This window comes from Triturus cristatus, chromosome 4_1 (assembly GCF_964204655.1).
Source record: "Triturus cristatus chromosome 4_1, aTriCri1.1, whole genome shotgun sequence".
In the NCBI taxonomy this organism is placed as follows: Eukaryota; Metazoa; Chordata; class Amphibia; order Caudata; family Salamandridae; genus Triturus; species Triturus cristatus.
Window position 1 is genome coordinate 231,814,379 of NC_140585.1, and position 27,861 is coordinate 231,842,239.

A 27,861-nucleotide genomic window follows, 5' to 3' on the forward strand; every position below is an offset into this window, starting at 1 on the left:
TACTTCTTATTATTGACGTACATGACCGCATTTACACCATGGATTCAGCCACTGGACTTATATCATCTCTTCTGTTGGGTCAGCAGGAGATAAAATAGACATTTCGATACACAATGTGCAATATTCTTTTCTGTCCGCTTCTGTCCTGAGAGGTCTCATTATAATTCAGCATTTCAGTATAATTTCATATATACTCTTTATATGTCCAATTGTCTTTATTTATAAATTTCACATACATTTTCATGCTGTTGCCAAGCAGAAATAGGCAAAACAGTCACTTCTACATCAAAGTTCCGCTCAAATTCACTCTATAATCACTTCAGATGGTTCACCCCATGAAAACAACAATTGTAATAACTGCTTAGTTTCACTTGCTCTAATACATGTGCATATCTTTGGTACTTGTAGACGGCCTAGTTGTCTTCATAGAATTAGAAAGTTTGGGAAGGTAAACAGCCCTGTGGGTGGTTCCATTCTAGACATTGTGTTTTATTATCTAAGAAAGGTCTCTTTGGCCTTGAAAAGCATTTTTATAGGAGCTTGTAGCAGCAGGGTTGTTTCAGTGGTGTTTTACCTCCATGTGCGTTATTTTTACAATGAGCGAGTTGGAAGTAGGCCTGGGCTAAAATTCCGTTCCGCTCGCGGAAATTGCGATAATTTGACATTTTCGCGTTCCGCGGAGAGCGCGAAAATGTCACAATTTTCGCAAACCGCATTTTACCGGAAATGTTTTGCTTGCTCGCGCTGTAAAATAATACATTCTCGCGTGCGCGCGATCGCCTTACCTGAATCCCCGCGTTCGCCGACAAGTTTTCCCGATCCGGTCGCGTTCTCCACCAGATGTTGGATTGTTGGTAGCCATTTGCGCTGTCTCGCGACAGTTCGCGCCCGCAGTAATGTAATTCATCGCGCGATCACGTCTTTCTTCTCACGATCATGCACCGCGAGACAAGTGAAAACAAGATGGCCGCGCCCGTGAGCAACAGCATGGGTAAGTTGGCGAGCCGCGACCACGCAGAAAATACCGCGAACGGGCGGGAAAAAAACTCCCGCATCTTTGCGATATTTCCGCGTGTTTGCGGAGATTTTTAACATTTTCGCGATAATTTGTGAAAGTAAATTTCACAAATTCCCCCCACCCCTAGTTGGAAGTACATTTTCGGGATTGTTGTTATTGTATGGCCCTGAACACTTCCTGTTTTAAGGTGACAGCGAGTAAAATCTATGTGTCTATTCCACTAGAAAAACATTTGAATGAGTAGAAAGGGTGCTTCGAAACATTACTTTTTAACCCTTTGGATGCCCACCCACTGACACACCTGGTTACTCAGTAACTAGTTGGACGTTTTTCACAGAGAGTATAAATACACAGCCATAGAACAGGGAGAAGGCTAGTTTGTATTCAAGGTACCTATGTACCACAAGCCAAGGGTTCAATATAATTTAAATATATTTTGTATATAGAAACTACAAATTGATTATATACAATTACTTATTCATGCTAATTTGCATTTAGAAATTCGTTTCTTAGGACGTTATAATATGTTATAATATGCAATTACAAGTTAAGGGTCACATGACTAATTGCATGCATTGATGCCTTATTTTATTTTGCATTTGCTTGTAGCACAACTCTACCATGGGAGTGTCAGCGAATAGTAAAGTCTAATAAAATTTTGGAGACTAGGGGCCAGATGTACGATGGAATTTTGCATGCGCAAATGGGTTTTAGACCCGTTTGCGCATGCAAAAAACCTTTGGGCCATGTACTAACCCTAGTTTGTGAGTCGCAAATATTTTGCGACTTGCAAAATAGTGTTTAGCAACTCGCTATTAGGAAGAGGCGTTCCCTTCCTAATAGTGACCCCTCAAGCTATGTAAAAATGTTTTGCAACTGCAATTGTGGTTGCACAACACTCACAGTTTACCACCCTCTTCAAGAGGGTGGTAAAGCACTCACAAAATGGTAAGGGGTCCCCAGGGGACCCCTTCCCCTTTGGGAGTGCATGCGCAAACATTTTTTAAGGGACCACTACCTGCCCTTACAAAATGAAACAAAAACGTTTCATTTTTTTAAAAAATGTATCCCGTTTTGCTTTAAGGAAAACGGGGGCTGCATTTAAAAAAAACTGCTTTATTTAAAAGTAGTCCCAAACATGGACCATCCTGGGAGTGCCAGCCATTCCCAATGGGGTCGCAAATTGCAACAGCCTCATTAATATGCACGAGTCATGCAATTTGCGAAGCCATTGGTAATCGCAAACAGTGTCTCAGACACTGTTGTACATTGGCAACTGCGACTTGCAAATTGCGACTCCCAATTTGGCGCAATTTGTGAGTCGCAATTGCCAATGGTCGTACATCTGGCCCTGGATCTCACATTACATTATTCATTAGAGTAACAATTCACACTACATTAACCAATAGAGTAACAGTTAACAAAGTAAACAAACATTGGCAAAGTCAATTCAGTAGGCACATGCATGCGTGATGTATCTACTGATTGGCGTGCGTGCTATTTTTTGGGGGGGTGAACCAAGATTGCAGATGCCACTTGAAGTGGTAAATTAAAAAAATATTTTTGCCTGCACAAAAGTGTTTTTCAAAAGCAGAGCAGCTGGGCAGCACATGACAACTGCCAGCCTGCCCCCAAAAAATATATTTTCTCTAGGGGCGGGAGAGCAGAGAAGAAGCGGGTAGAAGGGAGTCACCGCAGAGAAGGAGGAGGAGCAGTGGAGAGCAGGAAAAAGAATGATAAAAAACAATACAGAAAAGTTAACATGTGTCTTGTTAAAGCTACTTATAGTGTCAGCGTGCTAGAAAAGCACATTTTAGAATGCACGTATTTATTTGTCCTTACAGTGGCCTTTGCATTTATTGCCTTTACATTTCCTAGGTAGCCCACAGTCACTGATCCACCAAGAGTTCTGGTTCCAATCACACAGGCCCATGGAAAGTTACTAACATTAGAAGATACACAAGGATCAGATACACATATTTTGACTCTTGGTGAATCAATGACAGATGAATTGTTCCCTTTGGGCTACATAGTAGCATTGTTAATCGATTAGACATCACATAATGTATTCTGGCCCTGAAGAAGCTCTTCTTGGAAAGCGTAAAACATGTTGACTCCTGTTTGTTGTTATGCTCTTTACGTATGGACTATGGTGTCTAGAGCATTCTGTGGAAAGATAATTAAAAAAAACATTACAAGTACACTGTTGGTTTACTAGTATTGACTTTACATTATTTACAGAAGTTATTGATGATTTTACTGACTCAGGTAAGTGAGTAGGTGATTCTTTTTCTCCAAATGGGTGTTCCTGGAGTCCCCCATCAATATGTTGTCTCCTTTTACTTCCAGAAAATCAAGCACTCATGCATTTTGTTTGTCCAACCCACCAGTCTAAAGTCATTCTCTGGACTGTTCACTAGTACTTTAGCATCTAGATACAGTGGTGTGTCTTAGAAGCTCCTAATCCCTTGGTTGTAGTGGAGAAGACTCTGATTTGTTCACCACCGGAAGGCGCTTAAAGAGAATACGTCTAAAGTGAATCCCTTCTTGTGGTGCGTACTATGCATCTTTACAGCACTGATGCACCTTTTGTTGCTTGTGAAAGATGCAGGGTGCACTGTTAACTGATGTCTTCTAAGGCTGAGGCTGCTTCCTTTCGGGGCTTCTGGCATCAAACCTGTTAAGCAGGGATGGAAACGGATAGTTTCTTCAAGCTTCTTCAGTCTTTGGCCTCAGTCCATACAATTGTCTCCCCCTGCTGCACTTGGAGCCCAGATTGAAGCCTCCAGCAGGCCCACTGAACACATTCCAGATAGTGATGCATTTCAATGACTGTTCACTTGGGCTAGAATTGAACTTAATTAATGTGTTGTTTCTAACCTTGCAGAAGCCTGGAGTGAACACTCATTCTTCCAATAACACAACTATTTTCTCTTGTAGCTGTGGTGCACGTTTCATGAGAAGTCAATGGTGAAGGTTGGATGTCAGAAAACTCTGGGTGCGCTGAAGCTGGACTATCTTGATATGTACCTGATCCACTTTCCGGTTGGGTTCAAGGTACATTTTTATGTCAATGTTACTTTATACTTCTTATTATGCAAAGTATGAAGATAACAACACTGCCCTAAATACGCCACATTTCTGTTATGCTTTGCATGTGGTCACCAGTCAAGCTTTTGCCTTTAGAAAGAGTGAAAAGGTGTTCACCTAGTGCTGATGAAGGTTCTTGTGTGAGATGTTTTTTTTTCTTTGGCAGGCTGGTGACAAGCTGATCCCACTTGATGAAAATGGTCATTTAATTAGTAGCAACACTAACATTCTGGAGACTTGGGAGGTAAGATTGGGGAGGCTGTGCTGCACCAGGAGTCCTACCATCAGTGAAGGATGAACTGAGGATGTCTTTAGTGACCCATTATAAGAATGATTTGTTTGCTGTTTCATGACATCTGTTCCACTCGCGTCCACTCTTAGATATTTTTAGATTTTGCCCTCTACCTATGTATGGTGTTACAATAGAACGCACACTTTGGTCATACTGTCAATAGACATATACCTCTGAGAATGTATGGAAACATCATCTAAAAAAGTTATGTGTTTGGTTTTATTTCGAATGAAAAATTACTTTTGTCACATGTTATAATCAACAGATAGCATTCACTGGTGAACACTAATCGTTGACAGTTTGGTTCTCCACCAGCCATTGCTGTCACCTCATAACTACACACTTTGATCTTAAGGTATTTCATTTTATCTTTTGGGCAACATTGCATGTTCAAAACTGTGCTCCAAGTAGTTCTGCTCTTGTACAGTATGCAATCGCATTGTTTTTTTTGTATGGAACTCAATTGTGATGTTTCTCTGTGCGGTGTGGATTGCGACGTAATAGGTATCAGATTGTTTGGCTTTTGGGCTACAACAGATATTTGGGAGTGGGGAGAATTATAGGAGTTTTTGCCCAGATTATTTCTGAATTCTTTGTACTTTATGAAGTCGTGTACCTTTGTTGCTTGATGGTATCATGGATTATCTGTTGCCTGTGAAATCTTGGTCTTTGTTAGTGGGTTCTTTTTCCAGACTATGTAGGTAAATAAATGTGTTGTACTTAGGAGTCTTTTGTACTGATTGTGTTACTGTATTGCGGTTGGGGTGCATTTCTTGAATCAGCGGCTCTCGCTATTCTGCTCTGTATGGGGCTGTGGGCAGGTCATCATCTGTGCTCTATGAAATCGCTGCTTCTCTACAGTATGTTGGGGTTTGTGGACACTTACATCTCATTTGACCTCTTGAAGGGCATGGAAGAGTTGGTGGATGCAGGTATGGTGAAGGCCATTGGAGTTTCCAACTTCAACCACGCTCAGATTGAAGCCATCTTGAACAAGCCAGGACTTAAATATAAGCCAGCAATCAATCAGGTAAAAGTTTCTTCAAAGCTGTATGTGGTGGAGATGAGTGGAGATTGCAATTAGTAGATGATTATTAGCAACTCCACCACATAAACAGAGATACAATCAGGTTACAAAAATAATTTTTACCAGCACTATAGCCAACTATTTTTAATCACCATACTACCGTATGTGCTGTACAATGCATCACAATATGCGAAGTAGATGCAAAGAAGGAAAAATGAGGAGAAAGGAAAGTTTTGTTCTTGTTACACCTGCCTCAGGAAGGCATGACATTTTGGTGCAAGTTGCTGTCTACAACTGTTTGTAGATAGGGGTTTGCCACAAAACCCATGGTTATTTGCATGGGAATGCCCATGTACTACCTCTGGAACGCCCCCTTGACATCAAGTAATGCAAAGCAGCGCCTAGTGCAACTTTGTATTTTGCTAAACAATGCAACACAAATCCTGATTTGCATTGCATAGTAAATCCCAGCGTAATAGTTTGTATGGGGTTTGCACTACAAACGTAGTGCAAACCCAGAGTAATTCTGGGCCAGAAGGTTTCTCATGTGTGCAGATCTCAAACTGTTATCTCATAGAAAAATGTTTTAAAAATATAAATGATAACAATATCAGGATACCTATCTAAAGACAACTTATCCTGTTTATTCAATGTCCATAACAAACATGAAAGTTACCTTTAAAAAAAAAGGTGGAAGTGTAATTTTGTAAAATTGTAAAAAATTGATTCAGCCATAAACATGTGATCATGCAAAATCATGAAAGATGACTTCACTTACAGTGAAATAGAGGCAATGAATGAAGCGCCTCATACTGAACGCTGTGGTGGGAGAAAGAAAAATGCAAATGACACTTGAATAGACTAAAAGGATGAAGATGGTTCACTGGAAGCCCCTGCATGTATTTTTTTATGATGTCATAAAATAGGCATTTGCAAACAGCTAAAGCTGTCACTAGGCCAGACCTAAACAATATAAAATGGGGTGAGATCGGCTGCTGTCTTATTAAAGTATAACTTTAAAGCAGCAGAAGTGACATCACATGCCCTTAGATCCCAATGACATTCCAGCAAGTTACACCATATAATCTTTGACCCGCTGTCACCCTCCTCTAAACTGTCTTTTCCCCAGCTTTTATTACCTCTTGCTCACTTGTGTCTATCACCTGTCTCTGTCTCAGTCGTTCGTCTTCCTCAATGTTCACCTTATACTCACATGTTTCCCTCTCTCACGTGACTTTCTAACCTGTTCTCTTTCTCACCTCCCTTTCACCTGTTTCCCACCTCTAACTCTCTTGTCTATCTCTTTCGTGCCTGTCTCTATATCACATCTGTAGCTCTCACCCTTCCGCCTCCCCTCCTCTTCCTCGCTGTTTTTCAAACCTGTCTCTTTATCAAGCCACTCTTTCACACCGGTCTTCAACTTGCTCTGAGTTGTCTCTCTGTTACCTCGCTCAACTGTCTGCTCACCCGTCTGTTTCTCCTTCGACACTCTTTCCCCCTAGTATCTCACCTGCCTCCCGCTAACTCTCAGCTGCCTCTTTATTACTTGCCTTACCTGCCCATCTCTGAACTACATATTTCTTACAAGTCTCACCTAACTCTACCTGCCTCTCAGTTGTTTGTCACTAGCTGCCCTTGTATTACTTTCCTCACATCGATGTCTTCCCTCTTTCTGTCTCTCTTACCTATCACTTTTGCATCTGTCTCTATCTATATAAAATCTCTAATACTGTCATCCCCTTTCACCAGTGTTTCCCTCTCTCTGACTCTCAGCTGTAACTTTGTAAGACGTAGGTCTGTCACCTATCATTATCACCTGGCTCACTCTCTTTCACACCTGTCTATATCTCCCTCACACCTGTCACCTCTCTCTGATGTCTCTTTAATCCTTCTCTCTCTTTCTCACACATCCACCCCAGCTTTTGTCTCTCAAAGTCTCACATATCTCTTTGTAGTGCCCTCTTCCTGCTGTTACTTTTGTTTATCCCTAATTCCCCCTCAGTCCCCTCTACCTCTCTCTCTGTCTCCTCCTCACTCTTATCTTCCTTGCTCTCCCACATGCACACGGGTGACAGGAAACACAGAGACATCTTCTTACTGCCATCTGTTGCAACAGTAAATAATTGTATAGAAACAGCTGCGACCACTGGCAACCCCTAAATGACATCCATGAGGGTGGTGGGGTGCTGAGTGGTCCTGGGAACTGAGAGCCATACAGGAGAGGGCAAGACTGGTAGACCCTGATAGAGGTACTCTAGCCCGAACCCGTTTTCGGACGTAGAGCGGCGATAATTTTATCGCCTTATCAGCAAGGTCATGCTTTTTGCATGAATCCTTGCCTTATCGCCCTTTCCCCCAACGCCCATCTTCACATCTCTAATGAGATGCAAAGTGGGCATTCCACCCCAAGATAACGGGAGAAATGTCGCTAAGCAACATTTCTCCTATTATCTAGCCACACGCTAACCTGCAGAGCGACAAGAAAAGTAGCGATAACCTTGGTTATCGCTACTTTCCTTACGCCTGCTTTTCAATTGACTTAGCCATGATATCCTATGGAAGGTGGATATCATGGCTAATTCTGCCTTGTCCTATCAGCAAGCTTTCGCCAAACGTTGTGCGATTATCGCTTGATTTCCAGCGATAATCGCACAGTTGGCAGCTTGAGCGTTGAATTTTATCGCTTTGGAGATAAACGTTGCTGATAGCACGCTATCTCCGCAATAAAATTCAGCGCTGGCCGGCGAAAATTATCCTCGCGCTAAGAGCGCTGAGCGACAATTATCGCCTGGCCTTGATGATATGCCCCCTGGTGTGCATAAAGCTAGCTACAGAGTCTTCCGAACTGGTGGTCTAGGGCCGTTATTCCTAACCTTTTCACTTCTGTGGACCCCCACTTAATCATTACTGGAATCTGGGGACCCCTAATGAATTATTTTTGGAATCTGGGGACCCCCAACCAAATCATTACAGGAAGTCAGGTACCACGGGCTAAGCATTTTCTACGATCTGAATTTTAAAAAAACAACACAAATACAAACAATCATCAAACAAATACTCAAAGGATTAAATATTTCATTTAATTCACGAACAAACGTAAACAAATCTACATTTCAATTTGAAGCTTAGATCTTTTCTAATTCCGATTGAGGCCACTCATGATCCATACTAAATTCTGTATGGTATACTTGCACTGCTCCCGCAAATCAACATGAGTATACTAACCTTTTATCCTCCAATTTCAAATGCGTTCACATTTACAAAACGTTTTCAATTGTACATTTCTTCATTTAAATACACTTTCTTATTCTGTTAATATTATTACATTTTTCTATTCAGTCACGGACTTCCAGAGTAGACTTCGCAGACTTCCCGGGGTCCCTGGACCACAGGTTAACAACCACTGCTCAAGGGGCAGACTAGATTGACCATTGGCAACTGCTGGAGAGCGTGGCTGACTAGATTGACCATTGGCAACTGCTGGAGAGTGTGGCCTGGGTGGGTGTGCTGCTTCCCTCCCTCCCCCGATAGCCTGAATTTACAAAGAAGTGGTTGTTGGAGTGGGAGCAACTGTTGAAAAAGAAATATGAGACAGATTTGCAGGGAGAAAATACTGTCATTCTGTGAACTTAAGGGCCATGATAAAGCCCGCACTAGTAGTACATGAGAGAGAAAAGACATAGGCTGGCGAAATTGACACAGTTAAGCAAAACAGACGAGTATACGATGGCTAGAAGATTTGTGATGACAGTGGCAAATCATTTGGTTGAGAGGCACACTGACGATGTACAGAGCCATCTTAAACCCAATTGTTGCAGGCCATTGAGATTTCTAGTTCGACACTGGGACACACAAATTATGCCATCACAATAGAGGTCACGTTGCACAGGACTTGTTTGAAGAAAGCCAATGAAAGGTCACAAAAGATGGAAGAAACAGTGGAACAAAAGCAAAAATAAATAAATGAGCTAAAAACAACAGCATTTGCAGAGAGAGGTGACAGATGTGAGAGAGATACAAACAGGTATGAAAGAGAGTGAATACACAATGAAACAAACATACCCTTTACAAAGCACACGCCTAAATTTCAGGCTCACCCAGCAAATTCTTGAGGAGTTCCTCAAATGTGGATGGATCCCATCTTCCTTCCGAAATACCACTGTATCTGAAGGGCATTCATAAAAAGTAACGGGATGGCCTCACACAACCCCCTGGTGTCATGCTACATCATCGGCCATCCTGTGCTCGCCAAAGCATACTCTGATGCAGGTGAGCCCGTCGTCAATGGTTGAGGGGAATCTTTTTGAACAGTAACTGAAGGAAGGGTAATATCCTATAAAAATACCTAACACCTACCAAAAAGACTATTCTGAGTTTATTATATGGTGGAAAAGGGACGGTTAAACACAGTAACAGAACAGATAAGACTCAACTATGTAGCTTCCGTTCTTATTAGGTCAACATTTTTCAGCCCTTAGCTAGCCCCAACTGGGTTCCGGGCCTTCTTCAGGACCAAAATTAGACCTTAATTGACCCTATTATATTTCCCTATTTGCATACCTGCACACTTTGTGAAAATGCATACAATACCAGATCTCTAATTTCTGGTCCGTTCAGTCAGGAAATATTCCTTTTTAACATGGGTCCAATAGAGAAACATAGAAAAGCCATATAAAATGTTTTTGACATCAAAAGTAGAAGACATAGTTTACATACATCATAGTTTAAATGAGACAATACATGTGTAATCGCCAGGACATATATACACTTAATTATCAAATAAAAATATGGTCGAAATCACCATATTTGTGTGACCACATTGTGTCTTCCCAGTGTGTACACTGCACACTGCAGCCAAGTGCTTGGATAGACCAAAGAACAAAATCATGCTTGAACGTGCATCATGTGAACACTGGATTTCGTCATGTACACAATTCTCACCCTAGCTGCGGGAGAATCCTACTCCTGTAAATAAAAAAAACAGCAAATAAAAAGACAAGGCTAAGATGTGGCCCATATCCGGTTGAGAATGCACCAACTCTGTTTGTTCAAGGCAAAGGTCTAACCCATTATGGCATCTATTACTTGGTCCGATCTCCTTCGGGCGCTGCCGTAATGACGGCGGTTGTGGGAATATAATGGCTCCCTTGGTAAAGGCATCAGAAAAATGGTGTCACGCAGAGCGCCTTGACTGGAATATCAAGGATAATAGTCCAAAATTATTTTGGCGGTATTAAGCATTAATACAAGCCTATCCATTGTATATTTCCAGGCAACGTATGACCATACTTTGCAGAAAATGATGTCATCAACTAAGATACCTGGCTCATTAGTAACAATTTGTCCCTGTGGGGCTACCTTTGCCCATAAATATTCATTCATCATGGCACCGTGTAGTGCTGTTTTAATCTGGGTCCAGTGCTTGTGGTACATTTATGTCTCCCAAAAGTGAGTGGGCCAGTAAGATGGTAGCAACAGCTTTGTTGTCAAATTCTAGTTATTTTTGTTCTGACATGTTTTAAGAGGGCGTTACACAAAAAGTTGGAGGTAAACTGATGTACTATAAACATGGGTATTTCCTGGTTGAGTGCTATATCAGAGGGTTAGTAACTTCCCACAACCACATTTACTCCTGCATCTAACAAAGTAAAGCAGATAATCTCGAAACATTGGGCCATACTTGTAAAGACCGACATCAAATGTAAACGGCCTCTGTTTTCCTTCAAACGCAGTATGAGCCTGAGGGACAAGTTGGCGCACACATGGACAACCCAGAACACTGACACAACAATAACCACCAACAGGACCATATTGGATCTCCTCACGGTGATGGAACTTTTCCCTTGTGGCCACTGCTCGGTCTGTCCATTTACAAAACAGTTTAAGGAAGTAACTGACCGACCATGGATCCCCAAACAACACACTAATTGTAACACTGAAAATGTGGTGTACATGATAACATGCCCTTGTGGCAAGAATTACATTGGAATTGCAACTCAAAAAATCCGGCTTCAGATCAGCTAATACCTTAGCACTATTCGGTGTCGGAAGCCTCCCACACCAGATTTATGGCTGTTACTAGAGGTCATAGCTCACCTCACTGGGAGTAAGATGAGTTAAATATTGCTTGAAAGAGAGCTATGGTGGGTGTAACGTCTGAAAATTCACATAATCAGCCTCAACTATGTCATCCCCTGACTGCAAATATAGATGAAACCCCATTTTGGATGGCCAGTGTGTTGTAATGATCGTCGCGTTTGATACCACCTTGATAAACTATCTGGAGACAGGAATTGTTTCACATTTAATGTATTCATGCACATACATAAGAACTATACAGGAATTCCTGTATGCTTAGTGCCCTCATAATTGACAATATAAAAAGATTAGGCCATATGTCTAAATATTTAGAAGGGAAGGCCACTGAGGGTCTGCTCTCGAAATATAAGTAATTGTTATCCATTTCACCAACCTACGAGTGGGCCATTCCTGTCACTTTTGCCACATTTTACCATTTTCGACATGGTGGACAAACAAATTAATTTGTATATCCTAAAAACGTCTATATAAATGAGCGCATGGGCTTGGACTATATTTCCCAGAATCCCCAGCCCAGCACTCCATATTACATTATGAGTGGCAGCCTGTGCCTCACTCTCAAACTGGCCACTTGCCATATCAGCCGCAAGAAGAGATCGGACCGCCTAGCATTCTTCTCAATATGCTGTGACTACAATCCCCAATATTCCAATGAAGGCGCTCTGCATGACACCGTCGCTCTGACTCCTTTACCCGCGAACCTGTTATATTCCCACCCCCACCAGCCTTATGGCAGCATCGGGAGTAGATTGAACCGTGCAATAGGTAATGTAATGGGGGTAGACCTTTGAAGAAGTAAGGTGGATTGCCTTGAGCAAACAGTAATGTGGCATTCTCAAACAGATATGGGCAATATCTCAGCTTTTACTTTTTATTTACCATCTTTTTATTTACAGTGTGTGACTATAAGGCTCCCCCTTTCTCCTCCACGGAGTAGGATTCTCCTGTAGCTAGGGTGTGCGTTTTTAAGTGTGTACATGATGAATTCCATTGTTCACATGATGCCCATTCAAGTAGTTTTGTTGTTGGGCTTACACAAGCATGAGTTGGCTGCAGTGTGCAGTGTACACAATCGGAAGACACAATGTGGTCAGCCAAATATGGGGGTTTCGACCATATTTGTATTTGATAATTAATTGTATATATGTCCTAGCGATTACACATGTATTGTCTCGTGTAAACTATGATGTATGTTAACTATGTTTTGTCCTTTTCATGTTAACAACATTTTAAATGGCTTTTTTATGTTTCTCCATAGGACCCGCGTTAAAAAGGAAAATTTCCTGACTGAACGGACAAGAAATTTGAGATCTGGTTTTGTACACATATACACAGAGTATGTGGGTATTAAGCTAGGGAAATATAATAGGGTCACTTGGGGTCTATTGTTGGTCCTGAAGACAGCTGCGGACCCCTTTCAGGGCCAGCTAAGGGCTGAAACATGTGGAGCTAATAAGAACAGAAGCTGCATAGTTGAGTCTCATCTGTTCTGTTACTGTTTTTAACCATCCATCCTCTGCCATATAATAAACTCAAAAGTCTTTTTGGTAGGTGGTAGGGATCTTTTTAGGATATTACCCTTCCCTTCAGTTCCCTTCAAAAAAGATTCCCTCAGCCTTTGACAAGGGGCCCACCAGTCATTGGAGTATGCTATGGCGAGCGCAGGATGGCGGATGATGAACCATTGCACCCGTGGTGTGTGTGAGGCCACTTGTTACTTTTATAAATGCCCTTGAGATATAGTGGTATTTCGCCAGGAAGACGGGATCCATCCACACTTGAGGAATTCCTCAGGAATTGGGTAGGATGAGCCTGAAATGTAGTCTTATGCTTTGTAACGGGTACGTTTGTTTTATTGTGTATTCATCTCTAGTTGGGAGAGTACAAATGTTTTACCCTTCCAAATCTCTCTCTTTCCCGAGCCCTACACCGTGAATGGGCTATAGTGGTGAACACATGAAAGAGAGAGAAACAGGTGAGACAAATAGGTGACAATCAGACAGCTATAGGGGATACAGCATGAGAGATTTGATATAGATAGAGAAAGACCATTGAGAGGCAGGTGGAGATAGCTGAGGCTTGTAAGAAAGATACAGTTCAGAGATGGGCAGGTAAAGCAAGTAATAGAGCGGCAGCTGAGGGTTAGTGGGGAGGGAGATGAGAGAGGTGAGAGACTTCTGGGCAAAACATTGAAAGATCAGGACTTAGAAAACAGATTTAAGGGCTCATAGGGGAAGGCCAGAGGGAACACCCTCTGCCTTGTGTGTTTTACCTAAACAAGAAGAAGGCCTGGTCCTTGGCTTGTTTCTACAACAATGGATTTAAAAGAAGTTGTTACTGAAAGGATTGCCAAACTTTTTTTCCATGGAAAGGGCCCATCGGGCACTGGACTGGTTGTGCCGCCTGGCGCATCTCCAACAGCAATTATAGGTCGGATATTCAACTTCAGAGGCAGAGATGTAATACTGCCGGATATGTTGAAACCTGGTGACCCTTGATTCAAGGAACAAGTGATAAGAATTGTCCCACATTTCACCTGAAGCATACAGAAGTTAAGGAAGACCTCTCAAGGAGTGAAACACTAATTCCAAGCCCAGGGCATAAAGCTTTGTGTAATCCTCAAAGAAAGTCACACATCTTCTACATCCCATAAGAAGAGTGGGATTGGCTGGACATGGGTAATTAAAGAAAACTAACAGGAGCCTCGAGCAAGCAGCAGAAGCCCAGGAAGGGATGACAGATAATCTCAAGGACATCCTCAGCAACGAGAGAGAGGACGTAGTTGGGAGTCCTGTATCACCTACCAGAATTGTGTTGAGGGATGAGAATACAATAGCTTTGATAGACAACCAACAAGAGCTGAAGGTTATCGATATGAACACTGATCCTGAGTAGAATCTGAAGAGCAGAGACTGGACATGGACCATTACACTTAGGTAGTTGGTGGAACTGGAACTCAAGTTTGAATTTCCTAGTTTAAAGAATCTGAAACAAAGTGGGTAGGATGCTGTGTGTGCGCACTGTTAGAAGGTGAGTGCCTGGGGCCAATTTGTAATGGAGATATCATCTCAGAGATTTGTCGCACATTCAGTAGATTATGGGTGAGTCTGAGCTGATAAAGAGAAGGGGGGTGTGCCCTGTCACACCTCTAACATATCCAGGAAACCAAGGTGCTGGATGATAAATCAAAGGCCTCAGGAAATGCCACTTACACAACACCATGGCACCCATGTTAAATTCCTTCCCTGGAATGTCAGAGCCTTGAAATATTACACAAAGCGATAAAGGGTTCACTTGTGTCTTTAAAGATGTGGGCTTGCATTGCCTGTCTACAGTAAACACATTTTATGGAAGCGGAGGTAAAGAAAGTATGTAGGAAATGTAGTGGACAAATTAACTCTGCCACCTATTTAACTTGAAGGGACATACCTCTTAATGTATGGCACCTAATGAGTATTACAAAAATCTATTTACCTCATGTAGGCAACAAAAACATCTTTGTGGCAGTCATAGGAGTTACATACTTGGGAAGCACACTTATGTGGGAAGGCGGAGTTAATTTTGTTTTTATAGAGAATGTTGAATAATCACCCCCCCCCAACTTGAGAAGTCCTTTGCTTGATATTTGAAGAGAGTTTAGCCCCACCAAGAAAGAATACTGCTGCTACTCAAGCACACATAGACTTATATTAGGTTAGACCTTATGTTGGTCTTACAAGAGATACAGCACAAATTTGAGGTATCTCAATATATGTGAAGGTTCTTTTCTTGATCCCTCACCACTGGTCATTGTATTAAAGGAAGGCTATGAATACATAGGGTGGCAGAGCAGCAAGTGTGGGCATACATAGTGGAGACCTCATACTCTGATTTAAAGAAGAACAAAGGGACTAGCTGCAGGGTATGTACAATGCATACAGCTTACTCGACCCCTCTTAGGTTAAACAAAATTTACTGTATAAGAATAAGAAACTGCCCTAGATGTGGAGACGTGGGCACATTTCTATATGCATGAAGTGTTCCTGTAAAATAATAGTTGAACACTGAAAGGGGACTATGACCGAGCTGCATCCCATCACATAAACATCAACTAAGGGTCAAGCAATGCCATATAGGAATAATTCATACACCAAAATGCATTAAAATGAGACTTAGATTCTCAGTCTGGGAATCCTCCTGACTGTCCAGTGCACAGCCATACACTAGCTTCATCCAATAGGCCTGAAAGGGGAGGCTTGGAAAAAGGATCTTATGCAATGGGTTCATGCAGAAGAACCCCATATCAGGGCCACAAGAATTTAGGAAAAAGCTGATGGGGGTTTTGAGAAGTGGATGGCAGTAGCTAAAAAACTGACATAGTCTTAATATCACAAACTACCTTGAATCCAGTAAAATGATAAAGCCAAATCATACTTGATAGGGAGGGAATGGCAATGATAAAAAGGGGGAGGCAGGGAACTTGAAGAAGGGAATCGACGAAAGACGAAAATGATAAATAGGAGCACCAATGAATAGAGAGTGTAGCTGCTATATATATAGGAAGGTTATACATGGTGGATACCAAAGTAATGTGGTGCAAATAAGCGTGGTAGCTGGGGGAATGTCAGTACCCCAGGTAGACGGGCATGACCAGAGGAGTGCTAATGCAAGCTTAATATACATATATCATTTTATTGCTGACAGACAGTTGAAGACTTAGCATATTTTGGTAGAGTTGATAGGTAATTTATTGGCATGCACTTGATAAAAGGATAAACATAAATAAAGAGGTAATTACAGGGTCTAAAAAGGGAGTTTGCTTTAATACCAAATGGCCTTTACATTCAACATTGTGCTTTCTGTTTCTCATTTATATACAAAACAATTATTTCTCTGTAACTACTATGAAACCCCCCAAAAATGCAGAATTTAGATAATCTTTAAGTGTTTCTCCATGTTGCTTGCCATAACCGCCAGGTCATTTACAGCGTAATACACTTACAACAGTGCTCCTGTTTAATGGGTGGTTTTGTTACTGTATATATTTCCATAGCACATAACAAACCTACAGACATCAAATTGTGAGATACACTGATCAGTTACATACTGTAGAAATATAATAGTTGTATCTTTATAATATCTTTGTTTATTCGCTGATAAAAAAGTAATATGTAGTAGTGCATGATTAAATATGGATAAATAAAGATTGAAATGTGAAAAAAATAAATACAATAAAACCATTTGTGTATGTGCGCACATGTGCACAGGCGCATGTTGTACTAGTGCTTCCCAAGCTCCTCTTCTGATAACAAAGGCTAACTTTATTTATCTTTACTTTCAGGTTGAGTGCCACCCATACCTAACCCAGGTTAAACTTGTGGAATACTGCCAGTCTAAAGGTATTGCGGTGACCGCCTATGCTCCCTTAGGCTCCCCTGACAGGCCAATGTAAGTGTCCATCTTTTTAAATTATTATCTTTATTACATTTTATAGTTTCAAAACTGATACTTCAATGTAGGAGTTTCAAATGATAAACTTTCTCAGTAATCAACTTTTTAGAAACTAATGAATGAGCCATGTGGAAGAAAAATATCTCTCCAAGCCCACCTGAAGTCTACAACGTGATTAATAAGCAAGAAGCAACAAAAGCAAAACATTGTTACGCCTCACAAATCAACTGAGCATCTAATGCTAACCTTTTCCCTATTGTCCCCAACTTGTATACATTTTCTTCATGTCTGTGTTTAAAGTAGGCCTGGATGGTACTCTCAGAATTTACTCTGCGGAATTTACATGGAGTTACCTAAAAACTCAGCAAGATTCCCGCAGAGTTACATGAATTTACACGTGGCGCATGCTGATTTTTAGCACTAGGAGTTTGTTCCGCATTGTAAATTCAGAGGGAACAGCACCACACAGCGCATGAGAGGGCTCAGCTTCTTTTTGCTGCTCGAGTAGATGTTCTACTTGAGCTGCAGCTTTCTCCACGTGAATGCTAGCGTCCTGCCACGACAGCTGGCATTAAGAAATCTTGCTGCGAGGCATTCTAGCACTCGAAAATTGCGCTAGGAGACACAGATTCTAGCGCACCAGGGTTGTAAGGGCAAGGAAACTTTTTCTTTCTTTTCTAGGAAAGAATTCCAATCAAACCATAGTTCATTTTGTAAAGGTTCGTAGCAGCCTTACAGCGTTTCCTGGGAGCCCTACCTGATCAGCTCAGCCTCAGAGGGGAACCGGGGGTACGTGACTCCTCCCTGCCGCCGCCGCATCCGTTAATCCTTCCAGCGGCCGCAGTGTGCTAGGGGGACCAAACTACACTCCCCAAGCTCCTTTGCGGCGGAAGCCCGCCAACGCTACCACCGTCAACGCCTGGGGGCGTATATCTTCACGGATTTCCCCGGCAGAGCGGGTGTTCGTAGCAGCCTTACAGCGTTTCCTGGGAGCCCTACCTGATCAGCTCAGCCTCAGAGGGGAACCGGGGGTACGTGACTCCTCCCTGCCGCCGCCGCATCCGTTAATCCTTCCAGCGGCCGCAGTGTGCTAGGGGGACCAAACTACACTCCCCAAGCTCCTTTGCGGCGGAAGCCCGCCAACGCTACCACCGTCAACGCCTGGGGGCGTATATCTTCACGGATTTCCCCGGCAGAGCGGGTGTTCGTAGCAGCCTTACAGCGTTTCCTGGGAGCCCTACCTGATCAGCTCAGCCTCAGAGGGGAACCGGGGGTACGTGACTCCTCCCTGCCGCCGCCGCATCCGTTAATCCTTCCAGCTGCCGCAGTGTGCTAGGGGGACCAAACTACACTCCCCAAGCTCCTTTGCGGCGGAAGCCCGCCAACGCTACCACCGTCAACGCCTGGGGGCGTATATCTTCACAGATTTCCCCGGCAGAGCGGGTGTTCGTAGCAGCCTTACAGCGTTTCCTGGGAGCCCTACCTGATCAGCTCAGCCTCAGAGGGGAACCGGGGGTACGTGACTCCTCCCTGCCGCCGCCGCATCCGTTAATCCTTCCAGCGGCCGCAGTGTGCTAGGGGGACCAAACTACACTCCCCAAGCTCCTTTGCGGCGGAAGCCCGCCAACGCTACCACCGTCAACGCCTGGGGGCGTATATCTTCACGGATTTCCCCGGCAGAGCGGGTGTTCGTAGCAGCCTTACAGCGTTTCCTGGGAGCCCTACCTGATCAGCTCAGCCTCAGAGGGGAACCGGGGGTACGTGACTCCTCCCTGCCGCCGCCGCATCCGTTAATCCTTCCAGCGGCCGCAGTGTGCTAGGGGGACCAAACTACACTCCCCAAGCTCCTTTGCGGCGGAAGCCCGCCAACGCTACCACCGTCAACGCCTGGGGGCGTATATCTTCACGGATTTCCCCGGCAGAGCGGGTGTTCGTAGCAGCCTTACAGCGTTTCCTGGGAGCCCTACCTGATCAGCTCAGCCTCAGAGGGGAACCGGGGGTACGTGACTCCTCCCTGCCGCCGCCGCATCCGTTAATCCTTCCAGCGGCCGCAGTGTGCTAGGGGGACCAAACTACACTCCCCAAGCTCCTTTGCGGCGGAAGCCCGCCAACGCTACCACCGTCAACGCCTGGGGGCGTATATCTTCACGGATTTCCCCGGCAGAGCGGGTGTTCGTAGCAGCCTTACAGCGTTTCCTGGGAGCCCTACCTGATCAGCTCAGCCTCAGAGGGGAACCGGGGGTACGTGACTCCTCCCTGCCGCCGCCGCATCCGTTAATCCTTCCAGCGGCCGCAGTGTGCTAGGGGGACCAAACTACACTCCCCAAGCTCCTTTGCGGCGGAAGCCCGCCAACGCTACCACCGTCAACGCCTGGGGGCGTATATCTTCACGGACTTCCCCCGCGACGCGGGACGCGCGCGGGCGACGCCGGGCTAAGCCCGGGCAAAGGGCGGGCCGTCTGAGGCCGTCCGAGGTTGGACTAGGTTGGGTTGGGCCAGGGACTTTGCCTGAAATTTCTTCTCTACCATTTACGTACCCATGAGCAGTGCGATCTACACAGGGTAATTATTACTCCTACCTGTATATTGTGCTCTAAGTGTATTGATTATCGTAGTCACTTCATTGGTCTTACTCATGCCTGGGAAAAAACAAACCCCATCAAATAATACTTTAGATAATTATCTGATCCAAGTTGTGGCTAAAATCAATAGTGACAGGAGATCCTCATTGGGATTGGATTCATCCAACCAATCCCATACGGCCGATAAAGAGTATGGGGATTCTTTGGCTTTACACAATAGTAGTGCATCCTGTGTGGCTCATGTCCCTCTATTCGATACAGACCCCATCCTGCCTAGTGGTGTAGTCGCTCTTAATGAACCCAATAGCGATAGTGAAGGGGTGTCAGTGATATCCACCAACATCGAGTCCCCTCCTTCTATTATCCCTGTACCAGCTCCGAGGGTTACTCGGGGTAAAAGTAAGGTTATCCAAAAAAGAGGGGGTCTAAGATCAGGCAGAAACAAAATTGCAACCCCTTCAAGAAAAACATCAGAGGAAGAGGAGGCGGAGGTTGATCTGCTTAGTGAAGCCCATTTTACCCTTTCTAACGCTCAATTTACTAAACTATGGAGTATGATGGATACAAAAATCAAAGGTATAGTCAAACCCCTGGTTAGTAAAATTGATAAATTAACCGCCGAGGTCAACAGACTAGGTGGTCTATTAGAGAAAACCTCGGTGAAGGAAGGAAATATTACTGATGTTGTTGTAGAGCCAGTACTGAGCAAAACAACACTTGCTGAGAATAGGGGATCTGTCTCCAATCATGTATCTTTGCCTAATGTATCTACTGGTGCCTCTGTTGATCCACCCCCGGTCGCTCCCATTAACAATTCTAATATGGGGAAAGGGTCTTCCGAGCTTGTAGTTGAAGCCTCTCCATTAGTTCTTGTTCTTGCAAATGTTCCCCCTCTGGCTTCTGGGGAGGTTGAATCTGCACCTTCTCTATTAAACAAATCTTTATCATGGCTTTCTAACAACATGATAATAACACCTTGGGGGAAGCAACAATTAGCTGTTGAACTTGCTAATGCCAGAAGGGTTGAGTGGATTGGTAACAGCGTCAAGAGGTTCAGAGGGGATTGTGTTATCTTAACCTTCACTGACCCTGAGGTTTTATTAAATATCTTACCTAACATCTTGCCTCCACAGCGTAGGTCAACTTCAATTGTACCACTGACCCTGGACTTTTTCTATTCTCGGAAAGGTAGAGGCACAAACCCTAATATTCTAAGAACTAAATGGAATGTTGTGACCAGTAGGAATAGTAACGATGTTGGATTTCGTGAATGGGGTCTATGTGTGGAAAATAGGTTTTCTGCCCTGTCAAACCTGAATGCTTGCGATTGACAACCATCCCTCCGTCTATCTGAATCACCCTGTACTGATGAGCTGGGCCAACGAGAAGGTTCCCGTCCTGAGACTGTTAACTCGGAGGCCATAGCTGGTTTAATATCTGAAAATCTAATATATAATGGTTTAAATGTAATACATAATGGTTTAAATGATAACACGATGAGTGTACATACTCTTAGCCCTAAACCTGTAATGGCACATGACTCTGGAAACTTATTATCTTGGAATGTGGCCGGGCTAGGCTCAAAGCAGGGTTGCGGTGATTGGTTTAATTTTGTTAGTAATTTTGACGTTTGTATCTTCCAGGAAACATGGGCGTGTGACCCCGTTTTTGCTTTAGGGTACTTAAACTTCTATGTGCCAGCTTCCAAGGGCCCTAAAGGGCGTCCGATGGGGGGCCTTACTATATGGGTCAAACAATCTTTAAAGGCCGTTGTAAAAAACGTAGAGTCTGGTCAGAAATATATTCAGCTCATTAGACTCATGAGTAATCTATCCTTGTCCATCGACATTTATAACATCTATGCCAGAGGTGGAAATGTAGGAAAATCTGCGGTTCTTCTTGCTCTGTATAATCTTCTCGAGACACATTCAGGTGGCAATAACATAATAATTGCTGGGGATTTAAACCGTACGTTTGAACCTCTTGATACAGGTGAAGCCTTTCTAGGTGCAGAGGAAGACAAACAATGGGGCATCCCCCCATTAGATACCATCCCAGTAACTCGTTGGTCAGAGGACATTTTGGGTTTGAACGCAATGTGCCTTGAACAAGGATTAAGAGCTTTGAATGGAAGGACAAAGTCAGACAGAGTACCAGCTATGACCTTTGATAATGGGAGAAGCAAAAGTCGTATTGACTATATTATTTGTAGCTTTTCCCTTTGGCCTACTGTTAAAGACATGGTTGTAACAGAAATGCCAGAGAGTGACCATAATCCGTTATGTGTCACCCATAAATGGTGGCTGTCTGAATCCAACGCTTCTACTTCTCTGGATGACTGCCTACCCCCGCTCATTGTTCCAACAAACGATATGCGTAGGCTAAGATGGACAAGTGTTAGGACAGACCAGCAAGCTATAGATAATATAGGAGCTGCGACCGACAAGGCCATTATGGCCCTCGACGGCGAAGCAGGGATTAATATAAACCAAGTTAATATTCCTGAAGTACATGAGTCCCTTTTCCAAGAAATCAAAAGCTACTTCTTGAAGCCAGTAAACCCTAGGGCGAACCGGGTTGACAGAGTAGCCAAATGGTATAATCTTGCTTGTAAGGCGGCACGAACTTCTTTGGGAGATGCAATTAAGAGAAAAAACCTGGGGGCTATCCGCTCTGCAAGAAAGTTATATAAAACTTGCATTGCTAAAGCAAAAAAAGATTGGGATGAAGCCCACTGGGAAAAGCTGAAGTGTGCTAGTGATCGAAAAGACTCTAGATTATTTTGGCATATTGTCAAATGGGGGCAAGAAAGGCCTGAAGAGGCTTGCAATAATCATGTCCCGCAGGAAGCCTGGGTAAACTTTTTTAGTGATCAATATGCTAACAGGGTCCAGATTGAAAATAATAATCAGCCCTATCTATATAACTTCTGAGGACAATGTCTTTACGACGGGCGAAATTCTGTCGGCCCTCAAAACTGTACACAGTGGACGTGCTCCTGGCATTGATGGAGTTCCAGCGGACGTTTTCTTAAACGACACTGATAGGTGGTGTAAATATATTCACTTATTAATAAACCACATAGCGAGGGGAGCAGCTATCCCGGCATCATGGCGGGGTGCTGTTATCATCCCTGTGTACAAAAAAGGTGACCGTTCCCAGCCTGGTAACTACCGCCCGATTAGCCTAATCGATACAGTGCAAAAAATCGTTGGGCGAGTGATTGTTAATCGATTGCTCGATTGGGCGGAAGAATTCAATATTCTATCTCCATTTCAGGCTGGGTTTCGAAAGGCCACTAGTACTGTGGACCAAGTTTTTCGGTTCCAGCTGATCCAGTGGAGGACTGTGGTGCTAGGCGGGGGCAGTCTTTACGCGGCTTTTGTCGACTTGAAGGCTGCCTTCGACCTGGTACCAAGGGCGAAACTGTGGGAAGTACTTGCGGCCTTGGGGGTCCCAGGACTCCTGTTGACTATGATCATGAGATTACATGAAGGCACCTATGCTAAAATTCAATGGGGTGGATACGGTAAAGACACTGCCGAATTTCCTGTTGAGCGTGGAGTTCGCCAGGGGTGCTCAATGGCACCTACCTTGTTCACCCTGTTTATTAATGGCATAGTCTCCTGTATTCAATCACAGGCAGTTGATGCTCCTTCTCTTGCAGGTGTAAAAGTTCCGATTTTAATGTTTGCCGATGACACGTTAATTTTATCTAAAACTCCAAGTGGATTGCAAAAAGCATTGGATATTTTTGATAAGTTCTGCGGGGATCACGGTCTGGAGGTGAACGCGTCTAAAACAAAACTCATGGCTTTTAATCCGTATCGTAATTTTAAATCTAATATTACCATGAGTGGACGCACACTTGAGGTCGTATCATCTTTCACATACCTGGGTATCCTTATTTCTAACGATAATAGGTGGAACCAGCATTTAAATATTGCAACTTTGAGGCACAAGCAATTAGCTGGAACCATTATAAAGGAGCACAGGAAATCATTAACAAAACCAATTAAACCACCCCTTATCATATACGAGGCAAAAGCAATTGGGTCGGCATTATACGGGGCCGAGTTATGGGGGCATGATAACCTACAGGAGTTGCAAACCTCAGAGAATAAATTTCTTAGGAAACTAACGGGTACTCCTCAGAGTAGTCCGTTACTGCCTCTGAGATACGAGCTTGGAAGAAAAAAAATCACGGAAATGGCCAAACTCCGACCAATTCTATACTGGCGTAGGTTATGGACCACACCTGAGCTCATTCATTATGCATCCGGGTTTACTGATGTTGTTAGAGCAGATTGCTTTAACAAAATCAGATGGTTCAAATTATTAAAACTAGCACTACTTGAACTAGGCCTGAACGCACTATGGTCCGACCCAGCTGGGGCATCATTCCCGAATAAGGCAACCTTAAAAAATATCTTTGGGATAATGTTGCTAACAAAAGTCTCGCCAGCATCAATTGTGGGGCCATGACTGCTAGTTTTCTCGAGGTTAAATTGTACCCCATGTATGAACTGTATTGGGATTATATATCCAAACCTTTGGACAGGAAATTGCTTTTTCAATTAAGGGCGGGCTCTCTCCCTCTTCGTTACCTAACATCTAAATGGAGGGAAGGAGACCCTGCTATATGCCCAGCTTGTGGGGAAGGTAATGAAACGCTTGGTCACTTCTTGTTTTCCTGTAAACCATACTCTGCTCCAAGGCGTGTATGGTTGGCACCTATGTGTAGGAATCTGGGTACCAAGAGTAGTATGGTGGCTTTGCGCATAGTAAGATCGACTACTTTAACTTGGATTATAATCGCCACCGCCAAGTATTTGGGGTGGGCATGGATAATCAGGCAGAGATTGCTAGTCCGGAGATTACTCTCTGCCTAGATGAACAGAGACTGCTAGAGTATTGTCTATTCTCTGTTTAGTGTAATTTATCGTGTCATCTGGAAAGTTAATTATAAATGACACTTTTTAGAATATAGATTTTATAAAATTATATTTAATTGTACTAATTACACTAATGAACTCTACACCTGTGATATGTATGTCTAAATGGTTCTCTCATTAGCACAAAGACTGTATAAATTGTACATAATTGCATCTTCTATAATAATGAATTTTATTATTGTGATTAATTTTATTTTTTGAAATTATTCTGTTTCTTTTATGAACTGTGCGTTTGTCAATATGACATCTCAGATTTAATCGTTTTTTATTATATGTTTGTATGTCTGCTTTTATGAGTAATTCTCGAATAAAGCACTTTTGAATTGAATTGTAAAGTGTTTATGATGGTGTTGTCACTCTTTCCGCAAGAGTGAGTGAGATAACAAAACTGACAGCCAACACGAGTTTTACCCCTTAGTCGGCCATCCGGCCTGGGGCTTCTTCAGGGCGTAGTGAGGGTAATGGATGGATCCGTAGTCTAGGTCTTTATAAGATTTCTTCTTGTTACTCTAAGTAATGGGTGCAAATGGCGCAGGAGTGGAGTCTCTTTTCGTCTGTTGCCCCCCCTAGTTTAAAGCAGCCTACATGTGACAGAAACAGAAACTTAAGATAACAGTACTAACAGCTGCCAGAGTTTCTTGAAAGAACGAAAAAGAACATTCAAAATAGATACAGCAAAGGAGATCTCAGATGCTGAGCTAGCTGAATTGAGTATCCTCACTTCGTAGTGCCAGGCATGGAAACAAGGCCAAGGCCAGAGGTGAGAAAACTCAAGTATGGTAATATAACCTAGGCATACAAAATTGGTGATGGTTATGGAATATGGCTGTTTAGCAAGTGCAATATTAAAAAAATTCAAAACAGGAAAACAAGTTCACATGCAATGCAAGGTGGATCAATGCAAGGTGGATCTGCAACTGAATGCTCTTTCCTGACATATACAGTAATCTGAACTTCATGTGTTAGAATCCTGGTAAGGTACACCAAGGCTTCCATCCTTTCAATGCTGTTATGTAGCATGAATAAACTCAAAATATTCCCTTTCCTCGATCCAAGGGATTGCCTGTTTACTGTTGTTGTATTACAGGCATGTATTTACTTCCTAGTGAGAAGTCCTCTTTGATTCATGCATTGGTTCTCACTAATGCAGCCCATAGTTTAGTCTATCCAAGAGATGTAAACAAACAGCCATCATGCAGACAGCCACAGTAAATGGTCTTAAGATATCAAAGAGTAGAGGCAGAGATTCAACAGATAGGAACTGGTGTTATACAATTATCCATAATATTTTGTCTGAGTGTCCCTCCCAAGAGGTATAGCAGAGGCTAAAATAGGTAAGCCCCACAGCTCTCTTTGTGTTAGTGTAGGCAAGGAGTTAGGTTTATCCAGAGGGTGTGTTAAGCATTTATTGTGTTCACTCACTCAAGAACTGATTACACACACTCAGAGACAGAATCCAGATCAATTGGGTAAATATAAAAAAGGTATACTTGTAGGTAAAATGTACTTTCAATTGAAAACCTTTACACAGACATGCAATTGGGAATAGATTTGCAATTGGTACAGGTTGGTATGGTTTTTAAAGGCAGTTTATTTTACACAGTAATTACCTTTAGAATACTTTTCGATTACTTTTAGATAAAATTGATTACTAGGGGTGGCATGCCTAGATACCACACCTAAGGATCTCACAATACAAGGTAAGTAATACTAATCTTGGCGTGAATTATCATTACTGTTTCCCCATACAAAACAACAGTTCAACACAACATTTTTGTCCTAAAATCTTATAACATAGGTTCCTATGGGAAAAAAAGGGTTATCGATTTCCTAGGTAAGTAAACATCTTACAAGTGGGAGTTTTGGGCGTTAGGACCAAGGTTCCCCAAGATCTACGTAGGCACTCGAGTTGCACCATCAGCAGCACTGCCGGGGCCAACAATCAACATAGGAGCTGCACCACCAGCGGCTGAGGGGCAGCCGGGTGCAGTGTGCCTAGAAGACCTCGGGGACCTTGTGGTTTCCATGGAGAACTTTGGTTTGGCAAAGTTGCTGCAGGCTGGGGCATGGAGACTTCCTGAAGGCTACCATCGGCTGGAGAGGTAAGCTGATTTCTTGGGGGATATCAGGATACTGTTGCTTGGGCCACCCTAGGTTGTGAGGCATCGGGTGCAGGGGTGTCTTTTGGTGTCATGTCCTCTTACCAGCTCCAGCCGCGGTCGGGGTAACCCTTCAGGTTGAGGCTGCAGGCGTCGTCTCAAAGGTTGAGGGAGGTTGGGGATCACCAGATCCCAAGTGAGGTTTGTTGGGCCACTCAAACCCGGGCCGTGGGCATCGGGTGCAGAATCGTAGAGTTGCTGGGATCCTGATTCTGTGGGCGAGTCTTGGTTTGAGCAAATCTAGTGCTTACAGGAGATGGAGTCTGTAAGACGGTTGCAGGACAGGTCCTCCGGGCTCTGGCTGCTGGACACGCCGGTTTCTTTGCTGTAGGCAGGTTGAAGGCGGGACAGGCCGGTAGGGCTGGGGCCAAAGCAGTAGTTTTCCTCTTCTTCCTGGGTCCTTCTTTTTATCTCGAATCTAAGGAGGCAAGGTTCAGGGTTGCCCCTAAATACTAAATGTAGAGGCGTTAAAGAGGTGTGCAAGTTGGGGAAAATGGGTCCCTTCCTTGGGTCAGTGGAAGGGGCATGAGCCTCTCCCTATTTGGCTGTATCCCCTCATCTTCAAGATGGAGGGGACTGAGATGTGTGCTTCACCTTGCCTCCCCCACCTGAGGGGTGGGTTTGGCTAAGGTAGGCACACCTCTCCTTCTAGCTTGGTTTTCCCTCTGATTCTGCCGCCCAAAGTGGGGGGCAGATTTGGTGGGAGCCAGTTGCTGGGGGCAGCAAAAGCAGGGACAGCTTCCAAAGGCGGCAGGCCTCTGAAGCTACCACTTTGTGGACCCAGCCCATCCTGGGGGAGGAGGCAAGTCACCTCTGCCCATGACGGGTTTTGTTTCTGGACCCAAAGAGCGGAGGCTCTCCACGCCTGGTGGTGGCAAGTGGCTGGCAGCCATTCAGGAACCACACTAGGACTGGTCGCTTTTCAGGGGGCATCTCTAAGATGCCCTCTGAGTGCATTTTACATTAAACCCCACACTGGCATCAGTGTGGTTTTAATGTGCTGAAAGATTTGCTACAAAACGTCGCCGGTTTTAGTAAAGCCATTATGGAGCTGTGGGGTTCGTAATGACCAACCCCTAGACCATATACTCTTTATGGCTTCACTACACTTACAATGTCTAAGAATGGACATAGAAACTGTAGGGGTACAGGGCTCATGCCACTGTACCCTTGCCTGAGGGCTACTGCACCCTGCTAGAGGGGTGGCTT

General features: G+C 43.6%; 1 protein-coding gene across 3 annotated transcripts in view; it reads left to right on the forward strand.

The window, feature by feature from the left end:
* The window catches only part of LOC146854167 (aldo-keto reductase family 1 member B1-like), a 222,542-nt gene that overhangs the window by 100,387 nt on the left and 94,294 nt on the right, over positions 1 to 27,861 (forward strand). For all 3 annotated transcript variants that reach the window (XM_085651943.1, XM_085651944.1, XM_085651942.1), the window contains exons 3-6: positions 3,959 to 4,075; positions 4,275 to 4,352; positions 5,308 to 5,430; positions 16,847 to 16,953. In XM_085651943.1, coding sequence (XP_085508069.1) covers positions 3,959 to 4,075; positions 4,275 to 4,352; positions 5,308 to 5,430; positions 16,847 to 16,953 — 425 coding nt within the window. The remainder of the gene's footprint in view (positions 1 to 3,958; positions 4,076 to 4,274; positions 4,353 to 5,307; positions 5,431 to 16,846; positions 16,954 to 27,861) is intronic.